Source organism: Paramisgurnus dabryanus, chromosome 13 (assembly GCF_030506205.2).
Source record: "Paramisgurnus dabryanus chromosome 13, PD_genome_1.1, whole genome shotgun sequence".
Taxonomy (NCBI): Eukaryota; Metazoa; Chordata; class Actinopteri; order Cypriniformes; family Cobitidae; genus Paramisgurnus; species Paramisgurnus dabryanus.
In genome coordinates, this window is record NC_133349.1 from 3709203 (window position 1) to 3722774 (window position 13572).

The window sequence follows — 13572 nt, forward strand, 5'->3', positions numbered from 1 at the left end:
ATAAACGGAACCTTATGTTAGAACGTAAATAAATCTCTTTTCTTTTCAGTCTTACAGATCTGAAAAACACCTCCGGTTTTTATAGCCCTAAAACCCGTTTTATTTTGTTTGTATGCGTGTTGCGATGCTAATATGAATTTTATAGGAATTTATGCAAAATTTTAGGGAATGCATAAATACACAGAATCAGATCGAATAGACTTTGCAATTTTATTTAAGTTTACAAAAGTTACAGAATATGTTAAAAACGGTACTTTACCGTGCTTTTATTAAGTCATTAACAAACATGATCAAATTATAATTTGTATTAAATATATTACTTAATATACATTCAAATGCATAGATACTTTGATTTAATACAAATACATTTTTCATTATATCAAATAATATATGTTTTCTAATGACTTATGAATAAAAATTATAAAGAATTTTCTATTTATTTACAACAGACCAAAAAGTCAGAACGTACCCATAAGAACGAAACATAAATAAAGCCCCGCCCATGTGATTTCTGATATTTACACCTAATTTAAAAACACTAGCATTTACATAAATGAGCAGATGAAAAATACGTATTAATGGAGAAATCATGCAAGCATCTATAAATTGTATTGTGCTGATATCACATGGAAGCGTGCTGAGGAGCAGATCTTCATCAGTGGTTGGCGTCTGCGGCATCTTCTGTATTGCGATGAATTGCCGTATTCTGTTGTTTCACAAACTCTGCATAGTATCCATTTTTGGCCAGTAGTTGTTCATGGTTTCCCTGTTCGGCCACTTCCCCGTCTTTGAGGAAGATGATGTGATCTGCGTTCTCCACCCCGCTCAGTCTGTGAGTGATGAGCAGAACCGTGCATTTCTTCGGGTCATTTTTCAGAGTGTTATACACCTGCACAAAATAAAGGTTTGTTTATAAACAAGGTTTTAATGAAATATAGAAGTGTTCCTACCCTGCACTAGTTTTAGTCCTTGATTTTGATTGGTCAACAGCTGTGTTTTATGTATGATAATTGCATGCTAGGAAATGACAATAATAACTGACAGTAATCATATAACATTGATTTTAATATCATTTACAAAAGAAGTGTGAATACACTTACATTGTATTCACTCTCTGTGTCCAATGAGCTTGTAGCATCATCGAGTACCAGAATCTGTGGCTGTCGAATCAGAGCTCTGGCAATGGCGATGCGCTGTTTCTGACCACCAGAGACCTGACCACCCTTCTCTCCTGCATCTGAGAAACAAAAATGCAACCCATGTTACCTTCTAAACCCCTTTAAATCTGACTATTATGAATTTAAACAGACTTCTAGATACAAATCACACTCACGGTTTATAATCTAATAATGAGTAATAGATAATTTTACAACTTTAGATTTGCTTTCTATGCTTCAGTATGTAAATCTTTTCTATCAGCTCACCAGTGTCATATCCTTTAGGCAAGTTAGAAATGAACTCATGTGCGTTGGCTTTCTTTGCGGCTTCGTACATTTCTTCATCAGAGGCGTTTTCTTTGCCATATTTGATGTTTTCACGCACTGATCGAGCAAACAGTACCGGCTCCTGTGAAACTACGCTAATCTGAAAAGAGTACATATTAAACAAGGTCAGAAAACCATTAGAAACAGTAGTTTGGGCTGGATTATATTATATTATATTATATTATACTAGCCCTACCAGTAATAGTTATTTAGCTTTACTTAAACGAAGATCTTTAGCTGAACCACATAAAAAATGTAAAGTACATATGCAATCATATTTCAAAACCATAAAATAACATTAAATTACCTTCTCGTGCAAATACTGGTCCTTGTAGGACTGCAGACCCTTCTGATCCAATAAAATCTCCCCATTTTTAGGCTGGTAAAATCTCTCCAGCAAACTCACAATCGTGGTTTTACCAGAACCTGACGGTCCCACAAGAGCAGTAATCTTACCTTCCTTCAGCTCGAGAGAAACGTCCTAAAAAAAAAAAAACATTAAAAATACATTATGATTACAATATAAACAACTAGCAAGATCATTTCATACATTATTATGCCATTAGTAAATTTTTCTTGTTATTGCTTGGTGACTTAAACTAAAAGAGCTGGGGTCTCATTTATAAAACTGTATTTAGGCATACGCCAAAAAAAGATTAAAGGCACAGTAAGTAGGATTTACCCCTAGTGGTGAAATTGTATTTTGCAATCAAACGAATAGTGCTCTAGCGCCTCGCTTTTCTAAATGTGTGTTGCAAGTACGGTAGTCGTTATGTAATCACTGATCTCTTTGTCCGTTTCAGCTGGTTCACGTGTTCTGAATGAAGTAGTCTAGTGCTTTTTTGTCTCTTTCTGCTATTATAGTTTAACAATACGATGGAATGACATGGAAGCCTCCTTGGACTTACCCGATCAATGTAAGTAAAGAGAAGAAATTCTAAGCTTACAAAGAAAAGTCAGATCATTGGCACACTGCAAAAAATGATTTTCAAAAAAAAATTTTTTTAAATTAAAATGCTTTTTGTTGATGAGCAAAACGACCCAAGAAAATAAGTCTAGTTTTTAGACCATAATTATCAAATTTAAGCGATTTTGTGCATAAAAAAGCAAAAAAATCTGCCAATGGGGTAAGCTAATTTTTCTTGAATTATTCTTGAATTTAGTGTTTAAGAAAAATGTTCAAGATTTTTTTGCTTACCCCATTGGCAGATTATTATTTTTTTGCTTATTTCATGCACAAAATCACTTAAATTTATATTTTTGGTCTAAAAACTAGACTTATTTTCTTGGGTCGTTTTCCTCATCAAGAAAAATTTTTTTTTTTGCTTACCCCATTGGCAGATTATTATTTATTTATTTATTGCTAATTTTATGCACAAAATCACTTAAATTTATATTTTTGGTCTAAAAACTAGACTTATTTTCTTGGGTCGTTTTCCTCATCAAGAAAACGCATCCTAGTATAAGAATTTTTAGATATTTTACAAAAACATGATAAAAATACTAAGAATTTTTTTCTTGAAAATCCTTTTTTGCAGTGCAGAAGTCATTTCACACCAATGAGGACATATTTATGAATAAAGACATTGATTTTGATGAATAAAACACTTAAAACCCTACTTACAGTCCCTTTAAGACTTATAAAACAAAGCATTGTTTCCTTTATAAATCACAGATCACCTGCAAGTGTGCGTACATGAATCATCCTTAGATCCCACCTTGCAAGCCCATTCTCCCGTCAAGTTTGTTATTTTATAGATCACATCCTTTGCATGGAAACTGCCATACGCACATTTTCTGCCCCATTTTGTGCATACGCACGCTTTATAAACGAGACCCCTGAACTCTGAGGTATCTAGACATGTTCTTCATACGTTTCATGATTTGCTAAACTGGCAAATATGTTGGACATTTCCTGATTTTCAAATCCATACCTTTAGTACGTCAGTGTCTGGGCGCTTTGGATAAGCAAAGGTGATGTTTTTGAATTGCACGCGTCCATCAAGTTTTTCAGGAGCTAAAGATCCATCAGCAGGGATATCAGGCTTTCGTTCCACATACTCAAATATCTTTTCTGAACCACCAACCGCCTTCTGGATTTGAGGCCAGTACATCATCAGCACCTGTAAAGGAAGTAATATGTGTTTCAAACATTTAGGATGAAGGGTTTAATGATTACCAATAATTATGGTAAAATCAGACAGTATGTGAAGCATTACCTCCACAGCTGAAGTGAACTGCAGCTCATATAACACAAAGGACACCAAGTCACCACTGCTGACACCATTTCCTGTCACAAGTCGTCCTCCGTAGTAAAGTATACTGACTTTCAAAGCCAGACTGGACATCTGAAAAAAGATGAGTGAGATACATTAGAAATAAATGCATATTTTCATGCATACTTTCAATTAAATACTAATGCATATATAATATTTTTTTAAACCAGCATGGCTAGGTTCAAAATGGATAACTAGCATACTACTTACTAAATACTAGGCAGTACATTTCAGTCGCATTGAACAAATAAGCTCGGGTTAAGCATGCTACATTGTGAGATTATGCAGTGTGATTTGGTTGCATATTGCACATTTTGGCAAATGTAGTAACTGTATTTCATGCATGCACAGTATGCATATTGCAAAAATAGTGAGATTATGGTAGTTTGCTGTTCTTGGAGCAACTTTAGTGGTTAGTTTTGCTCCAACCAGGAAGCCTGAAAGTTCAGTTAGACACCTCCAAAACATTTTTAAATGGAGAAAAACACATTTGTTCTCTTATAACAGAGCAACTTTTATTTTCCTTCCCGTATTAAACAGAAGTTTGATTACAATATCAAAATAGTTGTATGTTATAATACATCCAAACCACTGCCATTGCTTGTCATAATTTGTTGATACTGTTTTTGTGCATTCACCACAACAGCTGCGTGATCCTACTATGGGGTCATGAAACACATTTTGGAAACCCCTGACTTACGCTATTGGTCCAGGTAGAGGCAGCGTAAGCGGCGGCTTCCACTTTGTTTAGCGCATAGGTCTCCTCCAAACATTTCCTGTATCTCTCGGTTTCTCCATCCTCATTGGCAAAGCTCCTCACTGTCTTCATGGATGAGAACGTTTCCATGGCAACATCATTGGCCTTGGCTAGAGATTCCTGAACTTGTTTAGAAAGTTTCTGTGGAAAAATGAAGAACTTTAATAAACAAGAGGATAAACACCGGCAAATTTCAAACTGAAAACAACTTGCACTGACATATCTTAAAATACATCAGTGCCTTTTGTTTTTCCTTAAAAATACACACAAGTTATGTTTTTAGTTAGGCATGTTTGTCAAAACTAGTAATATTTCCTAATTAAACTAGGGGCTAGTCCTGGCTTAAGCTAATCCCTGTCCGCGAAACCACCCCTTAATATCCTAGTCCAAAACTAAAATATTATTGACAAACTATACATCGTTGGAAAGCTCTAAGTGTTTAGTTTTTAATTTTTTTGCAAAAAAAAAAATGTCACCAGCCAAAATGTGGGCCTAATTTTGTTTATATATTTATAACAATTAAAATCCCATTTTAAACCTAAAATAATATTTACAATCTATATATCGATGGAAAGCTCTAAGAATGTAGTTTTCATATTTCATCACCATTTTGCGAAAAGAATAAGACTGTGAGAGCCATTTCTAAAACGTCATAGGCCCTCCAGTGGGCCAACTTGGTATTACATGTTTATAACACGAATATCCTGTTATAAATCTTGACAAATATTGTACTGCATTGTTAATTTCAATTTTTTGTGTTATGTTTTCATTTTATGTCTCATTATCTTGCTCTAAAAAATTTAAATCTTGACAAACTATATATCATTGGATTTTTCATTATATATATATCATTGGAAATTACTGAAGTGACAGTAATTTATTAATTTGTAATAATTTGTAAAAATAGTGGGCACAAACAGTTGACACCTAGTGGCCTTTGTTGGTAAAAACACTAAAAGTGTCACAAAAAAAAAACAAATCTGTCATTTGAACTTGAAATTTGGATCAGAACTAGTTGAGGCTGTTTTAGCAGTTTGGGCAAAAAAATATTGTTTTATATAAAATATATACCTTATTGCATTGTTTTATTTATTAAAATAAGCTTATATTAACTGCTTTTTTATAATAACAATTTTTTATTTAATATTAACAACTTCTTTAAAAATAGACCAAGATTTGCTTCTAGACCAAAGAATGCCACAGCTATATTTATTTAGAGGTGCTTTTACCTTTTTACCCCCCCCTCACTCAAAAAGGAGGGTGGGTGACAGTTAAGGGGTTAAGATATTAACCTACAAAGCAATAGATGACATAAAGATTAACAACTGGTTCTGATGTACCTGGTAGAACTTGCCAGAAAACTCTGGAATGATCCAGATGATGGGTAGACCGAGGGCAGTGAAGATGGACAGTTTGGGGGAGAGCAGCAGCATTGAGCCGAACAGAAAGACGACACGCATGCAATACCACATCAGCAGGCTCAGCTTCTCGCTTAGCGCTTCGCTCATGGTGTTCGTGTCGGTGGTGATACGAGACACGATGTCCCCTAAAGAAGAGAAGGGTAACAGTTACAACAATATTAGGACATTACTGTTAGGTATTGCTGATAACACAATAAAACAGGAAGTTGTTTAATCTCCTTATTTCAGCTGCCCGTAAAAGCATTTCGTAACATTTTATAGGACAAAATAAGGATCAGTGCTGGATCAGTCATCAATATATTTGGTTCATATTCCTGAAAGAGAAACTATTAAATGTGTACAGTGCATCTGGTAAAATTAATATCATTGTTTGGGCGCTTAGCTAACAGACATAACTAAAAGACACAAAAGTCTTTGTCCTCAATTTTTAAGCTTAAACCATAAAATATCACTGTAGTTACTGCCGAGTCTCACGAAATTATGTACCTATAGTCATGTAATTTTTTTATTCTTTTTCGTGATACTAGGGGTGTAACGATTAACAGTGCAAATGCGCGTTTTCTCAATGAATGAATTTGAATGAATTACGGTGAAACGAACGCCAGGGGGTGCTCTCATGCAGAAACTCCCTATGTGCCACAGAAGAAGTAGCATTACAAACGCTATTCCAGGAAATGTCTACAGGAATATTTATATCGCTGTTCTTCAGATTGTTTCAGGTATTTTCATGATGATAAAGAATATTTTGAATTATTTTTATTTCAAAATATTTAACGAAATGCACGTTATAAACGACTCCGACTCATAATGATTTTAGATTGATAAGGACTTCCTACTGACCAAATACTGTAGTTCAGCACACGCTGTGCATGAAACAAAGAATCGCAGCCTTGCGATTCAGATTCGATTTCAGACAGACATTTTTAATGGGACCGCGATTGAATCGTTACATACCTACGTGATACTGTCACGAATTTACAAGTTTTTTCGTGATCGTATTACGAATTTCTGTTTATGTGTCATTGTCACGTATTGGTTACTCAACTGCTTTTTCCTATTTTTCAAACAATTTTCGCTTCGGTTTAGGGTTAAATTTGGTGTTTGCGTTAGGATGTCACTTTAACTCTTTCCCCGCCATTGACGAGATATCTCGTCAATTAAGAGAAAACGCTTCCCCGCCAATGACGAGATTTTCCGTCTTTCCGCAATACCGATATTATCCACCAGGTGGCGCCCTTCCGCCACTTTTTAAACCCGGAAGTATTGCCCTATGGCAAGCGGCTGCATGTCCGTGTCTGTTTTAAAGATCGCTCTGAATGGGATCTCTATGAAAAGTCTGTCACAAAAAAATGGAATTATCTCTGCTTTTTGCTCAAAATGTGGTGTTTTTGCAGAAACCTACCCATATTCAAAAGCTGATTGCAAAAGAACCACTGAAGGTAGGATGAAACGTTTTTTGTTGGCTTTGAAAGCAGAGGGTCTGTTCTTTCATTTGCTATATTGTATGTTTATATATTTAAAGAAGAACATTTTCTGGAAGGCATTAAACTTTGGTGAAAATCATGAAAAACGCTGGCGCTGGCTGGCAACTTTTTTTAAAAACGCTGGCGGTGAAAGAGTTAAGTATTGGTTTATACTATTTTTATATTTTCAGATTTTTAAACCATTGTTGCCTGCCTGGCGTTAGGGTTAGATTTGGGTTTGGGTAAGGATGTCATTTTATGTAAATCTAACCCTAAACAGAAGCGACAATAGTATTAAGAAAATAGGACAAAACAGTTGAGTAACCAATACGTGACAATGACACATAAACAGAAATTTGTAATACGATCACGAAAAACATGGAAATTTGTGACAGTATCACAAAAAAGAATAAAAAAATTACATGACTATAGGTACGTAATTTCGTGTGACTGAGCTGGTAGTTACTTTATACCTTTGATGTCCATTACATGTTTGTTAAAGTTTTACCTGTCGTGGATTTATCGAAAAATCCAATCTCCTGTTTCAGGACTGACTGGAAGACGAGTCCTTGAATGGACGTGTGGATTCGGCTCATGGTGATGTTGTAGATGAGATCACATACAAATTCACACACAGCACTACAGAAAACATATACAAAACCCTTATATTTGTGAAGAACAATTTTTGATTGAGAAGTGTTTAAATGCATATCTCATGTTTGGAGTAACCTTTCTGTCAGAAATATGTGAAAATTTATGTCTTCTAGTCTCACCTCATAACGGTCATGAGGGTCATTACAGTAATAGCTTGGTTAAAAGCCTCAGGTTCATCATCATTCATGATCCAGTCTGTCATTTTACCGGTGTAATGAGGAATCGCCATTTCACCTGGGAGACAAACAGAGAGAGGGGATACTAGTACACATTAAAACATTTATGCATTTAGAGATGTTTTTATCCAAAGTGACATATTTTGGATTCACACCAAATGCGGTAGAGGCGGCAAAAATGCGTTATTCGCACGTAGTTGGACGATTGAACATTTTGAGTTTACTCTCTTCATTCGCGTGAAATTCTAGTCATTCGAGACATTCACGCAGAAATTTGCGTCATGGGAGGGGCTTCTGTGAGTCCGCTCGCTCCCTGTTATCACGTCGCTACTAGAGCAAGCTACTGATAAGTAAACGCGGTGTGATTTTCCACCAAAAGTTCAAATTTTTTAACTCTTGCGATTCCCGTGGCAATGCTCAATTTGCGTGTCAATTTGCGTCATTCGCGCTAACTAGACATGCGAATTAGGCGGATTTGTGTCTAGCGCGTCACACTAAACGCCGCAAGACCTCCAGACGCGTGTAAACACATCTTTACAATGACTTAACATTGAAATCTTTTGCGCCAGATGCTTTATTCACGTTTGGTGTGAACGCAGCATTACAGTGCATTAAAGATGCACATTTTATCAGCACGTGTGGTCCCGGAATCAAACCCATAACTTTTGCGTTGCTACAAAGCATGTTTTTTCATACACTTAAAAGCACATTTTTATATAATCCTTAAGCAAATCCTTTTCTAGTGGGCAAGGAGAAGTATGCCATATGTGTCCCGTGCTGGCAAAATACGAGAGTCGGAATAAGCACATTTTCAAAAATGAGTTATTTATATTTTGACCTTCTTTGTTAAAAAAAGCTCTGTCATTATTTGTCAGATTCCAACAAATCATACATCATTTTAAAGTTTAAAGAGTCAGAAAAGTCAGTTTTGAGAGAAGAAAGATTTTTGAAGGTTCAAAAACAAAATCACAGCATCCATACCTTAAAATCACTGGTAAAACTGATAGATTTGGCACACACAAAGTCAAAAACAACACTATAGGAAAAATTATATGCTCAACTTTTTTCTTTCTTTTATTCTTTGATTGACATTGAGACACAGACAGCTTTAAGATCTTCTGTAATGCAAGGATCTAATTAATGTTATAAATCAGATATTTTTCCACAACAGTTAACCAAACATTCACTTTAGACATAAAAGATTATATCTGTGTGAATTCTTGTCAAAACAGATATTTTTTAAATATTTTAGATATTTTTTGCTCTTCTGTCCATGCTTCGGATCTGTCTTTCATGTCTTGTCACTCTTAATAACGTTTTTAACATCAATTGTGGCCTGAACTTTATCTCTCTTAATAAATATTTTAACACCAAAGTCCTGCACTTTATTTTCGAATTCCTGCATGTTTAAAATTGAAACCAAAATGTCACGCGCATGTGGATACACACATCTTTGTATTAGATTAAGCATTTAGGACATTTTGGATTTACACCTCTTAGAAAACATACAAATAAAGAAATTTGTTCATGAGTTTATGCACTCAGAGTTTATGCACTGAGCAAACTTGAAAATGAAAACGAAAGTAACATTACATTACCTTTCTTTCACTAACATGCTGACAAGATTTCAAGGAAATCATTTACGTATTACATGAAATCATGACAGACTGAAAAACATGTAGGAAAAAACACCAAAAACACATTTACCTAATGAAGAAACAACCACAAAAAAGAAGACGAGTGCAAAGCGGTCCGTGAAGGGCTTCATGTATCCCAGAAGTCTTTTCAGCGAGGCCTTTCCCTTCTTCTCTGTCTTCTGCTTTTTGGTTGTCGGGAGGAGATTGGGCACGTAGCGTTTCCACAGCAGCAGAGACAAAGCCAACACGCCGTATCCCTGCAGGATCTGAAATATAATAACATTTCAATACAAACATTACTCACCTGTCAGTCATAAAAACTTGATTTTATCACAGGAGAGATGACATGAAGCTAAGGACAGTGAATGAATTCGATTTAAATGTGTTAAAGAATACAGACATCGTACCCCTTGTAAGGTGTGCCAACCCCACACCAGCTCCACAGTAGGCCTGCCACATGCCCAGAGTAACGTAATGTACACCGGGTACAAAAGACCGTGACCTGCGGCGGTCAGCACCCCATCGAAACCTTTCATCCACGTTGGGCTGCCAGAAGATGTGAAGATGAGTAAGAGGAGGAGGAAGGTTCTTGTCAGACCTCCAGCCCAAACTGTGATGAAGGTGTTATTGATGAAGGAGGGGGACAGCTGGATAGCACCGATCAACATGACGGCACACACATCCACACATAATGCCAACACCGTGAACAAAGGGACGGTCATCTTATCCTTCATCTCCAGCGCTGTGACAAACAAACACATATTTCACTTGTGTTCATTTACAAAACACTTTTAGCACTTCTGATTAATGGCTAACTGCATTACATTGAACCTGTAAGTTACTTGACAACAAAGTTGAATCTAATCTAAACAAAGTGCTTACAAAAGTAAGATGATAAACTGACTTGACGATGTCCAAAACATGAATATCATGATGGTATTAGGACCAAAAAAATTTAGTCATATAATCATCCCACATGGAAAAAACATATATAAACATATATGTTTCAATATAGGTTTTGATATAGGTTTTACATATATGTGACATATATAAAATTGGCCGTTTTCCTATATTATATGTACATATATATGTACATATATGCACATATATGTTAACCTATAAATTGGTAAAATAATTAAAATCTGTAGCTGCTAATAAATTATACATAAATAAAGGTCCAACCAATGACAGTCTGCACCTGCAGGAGCCAGGATTCAAACCTCCAACCTTCCGATCACAAAAAAAATGCAATCCCACGCGCCACTGCTGGGATTCGAACACCCAACCTTCCGATCATTAGACAACTCACTCTACCATCTGTGCTACTGTCGCTGTTGAATAACACTGAACAGTAGCTTTTAAATTAAACCATTTTGTTATACATGTCCTAGACAGATCTTGTAAATGTTTTAAATGTGCAGACATCATAACTTTATTTAATAATTCACATAATTTATGACCTGTATATGCACATATATGCACCTCAATTTTGCATATATGCAGCATATATATTATCATATATGGGCATATATGCTGTATATGTGCAGCATATATGTGCATATTAGCTGCATATAGGTTTCATATATGTGCATATATATTATTATATATGTGCATATATGCTGTATATGTGCTGCATATATGTGCATATTAGCTGCATATATGTTTCATATATGCTGTATATATGCAGCATATATGTGCATATAAGCTGCATATAGGTTTCATATATGCACATATATCCACATATAGGTTCTTTCCATGTGGGATAGTACATATCAAAAACAGAATTATTATTATATATACTTACAAAAAACACACGCACGCACGCACGCGCGCGCACACACACACAATAAGGTACTTTCTCATACCACGGTAAACATGTATGATTCTGATAAGAAAATTACTTTCACTTTCATTTTTAAATCTGGGTTTACTTTTTGCTAAGCACTTGATGCTTTACTATAAATGCGTTTTTGTAAAATTATTTTAAAAAGCTGTGAATGCACACATAATGATTTAATAGCTGTATGGGTATTGAGACTGAGCGATTCATTAAAGCATCAACATGGCGTTTAAAAAAAGTAAACAAAACATACCTTGCGTTGCACCTACTGATGTAATAATCAAATCTGAAGATTTCAGCGTCGACGCAATATCAGTTTAATGCATAATAGTTCAAAACAGGACAGAAAGTGCGAGACTGTTTCACGCTACACACAAAATCCAGATCACCACCAGAAACCGAAAGTAAAAAGTGAAGGGAAATCCCGTTAAGGCATAACTCATGAATATTAATTACGCAACGGGACGTTCCAGGAATACTTCATGCCTATTGGTTGAAAGCGGACTCTTAAAAGTCCCCGGAAATAACTGTCAGAGCCGCGGCAAAAGAAACAGAAGTATTCTGTTAAACTTTTAAGGTGTTTTAACACATAATACGTTTAAAAAATATAAGATTTAATCTAAAAATCAATTTGGGCATCAGTGCGTTGTAGCGGATTATTTTTCATTTAATTCGTATTTTAAGGGGAAGTTATCAAAAAACGAGCCAGGCTACTATTTTTTTTATTTTTTTTATTTAACCTTTATTTAACCAGGAAAGAAATCCCATTGAGATTCAGAATCTCTTTTTCAAGGGAGTCCTGGCCAAGACAGCAGAATAAAAGTTTCATAATTAAAATATACAGCAAATACAGACAACATAAAACAGAGAAAGAGAGAGAGAAAAAAAAGGCAAATTAACATAATCTCCACATAATCACCAGCAGCACTCAGTATCAGCACATGTGCATATAGTCCTCAAGTAATCCTTAATCCTAATTTTAAACTGCATCAATGTTGGAAGATGTTCTAATTTAAGATATTTCTGCAGTTTGTACCAGGTTGATGGGGCAAAAAATTTAAAGGCACTTTCACCGAAAACAGTTCGCGTTCGGGGAATGTCATACATGATTTGTCCATTAAATCTAAGATTACATTTCCCAGTAGGGACTTTAGGAATCAGGAGAGAACATAAATAAGAAGGCAGTTTATACATTATGGCCTTATAAAGAAAAACATACCAATGCTCCAACCTGCGATTATGCAAAGAAGGCCAACCAACACTCTCATATAAGTTATAGTGATGCGTACGAAAGCTGGAATTAGTTACAAATCTTAGTGCTGCATGGTATACTGAGTCCAGCATTTTCAAAGAAGATTTCTTGGCATGCATATATAAAATATCACCATAATCTAGCTTTGACAAAAATGTAGCTTGTATAAGTGTTTTTCTCGCACCAAAAGAAAAACAGCTTTTATTTCTGTAATAGAAACCCAACTTCACTCTAATGTTTATTGTAAGACATTCTATATGTTGCTTAAAAGACAAACTTTCTTCTAAGAAAAAGCCAAGATATTTGTAGACTGATACTCGTTCAATTACTCTCTCATCTAGAGAAACAATCAATACTATTGTGTAGTAAACTTTATCCAACACCTAACAAACCACGAACTGCCTTTAATTTGTTGTTGTTAATTTAGATTCATCCATAATGTGGCTGTTAAACGCGATGGGTTTGCATAGCATGTTTATGCAAAAACACCTATGGGTGGAGTAAGTTATTTATATACACTGATTCTGTTGATTTGTCCATGCATGAACTACCTAACTACCTTTACAGGTCATATTGAGTATGTGATGATTTACTTTAAACAGTGTTTCCATA

The 13572-nt window shown here is 35.3% G+C and overlaps 1 protein-coding gene across 2 annotated transcripts in view; it reads right to left on the minus strand.

Annotated features, from left to right (window-relative positions):
* Nucleotides 1–224: 224 nt before the first annotated feature.
* tap1 (transporter 1, ATP-binding cassette, sub-family B (MDR/TAP)) overlaps nt 225–13572 on the minus strand; it is a 32150-nt gene continuing 18802 nt past the window's right edge. The window contains exons 1-13 of one of the 2 annotated variants that reach the window (XM_065298906.2): nt 11962–12102; nt 10276–10610; nt 9939–10134; nt 8175–8289; nt 7910–8040; nt 5858–6063; nt 4461–4658; nt 3704–3832; nt 3419–3607; nt 1792–1965; nt 1425–1584; nt 1101–1237; nt 225–889 (exon numbers count right to left, since the gene is read on the minus strand). In XM_065298906.2, the coding sequence (XP_065154978.1) occupies nt 656–889; nt 1101–1237; nt 1425–1584; nt 1792–1965; nt 3419–3607; nt 3704–3832; nt 4461–4658; nt 5858–6063; nt 7910–8040; nt 8175–8289; nt 9939–10134; nt 10276–10602 (2196 nt within the window). In that variant the 5' untranslated portion in view covers nt 10603–10610; nt 11962–12102 and the 3' untranslated portion in view covers nt 225–655. Of the gene's footprint in view, nt 890–1100; nt 1238–1424; nt 1585–1791; nt 1966–3418; nt 3608–3703; nt 3833–4460; nt 4659–5857; nt 6064–7909; nt 8041–8174; nt 8290–9938; nt 10135–10275; nt 10611–11961; nt 12103–13572 lie in introns of those variants that run through there. The other variant, XM_065298907.2, reaches the window with a different exon arrangement.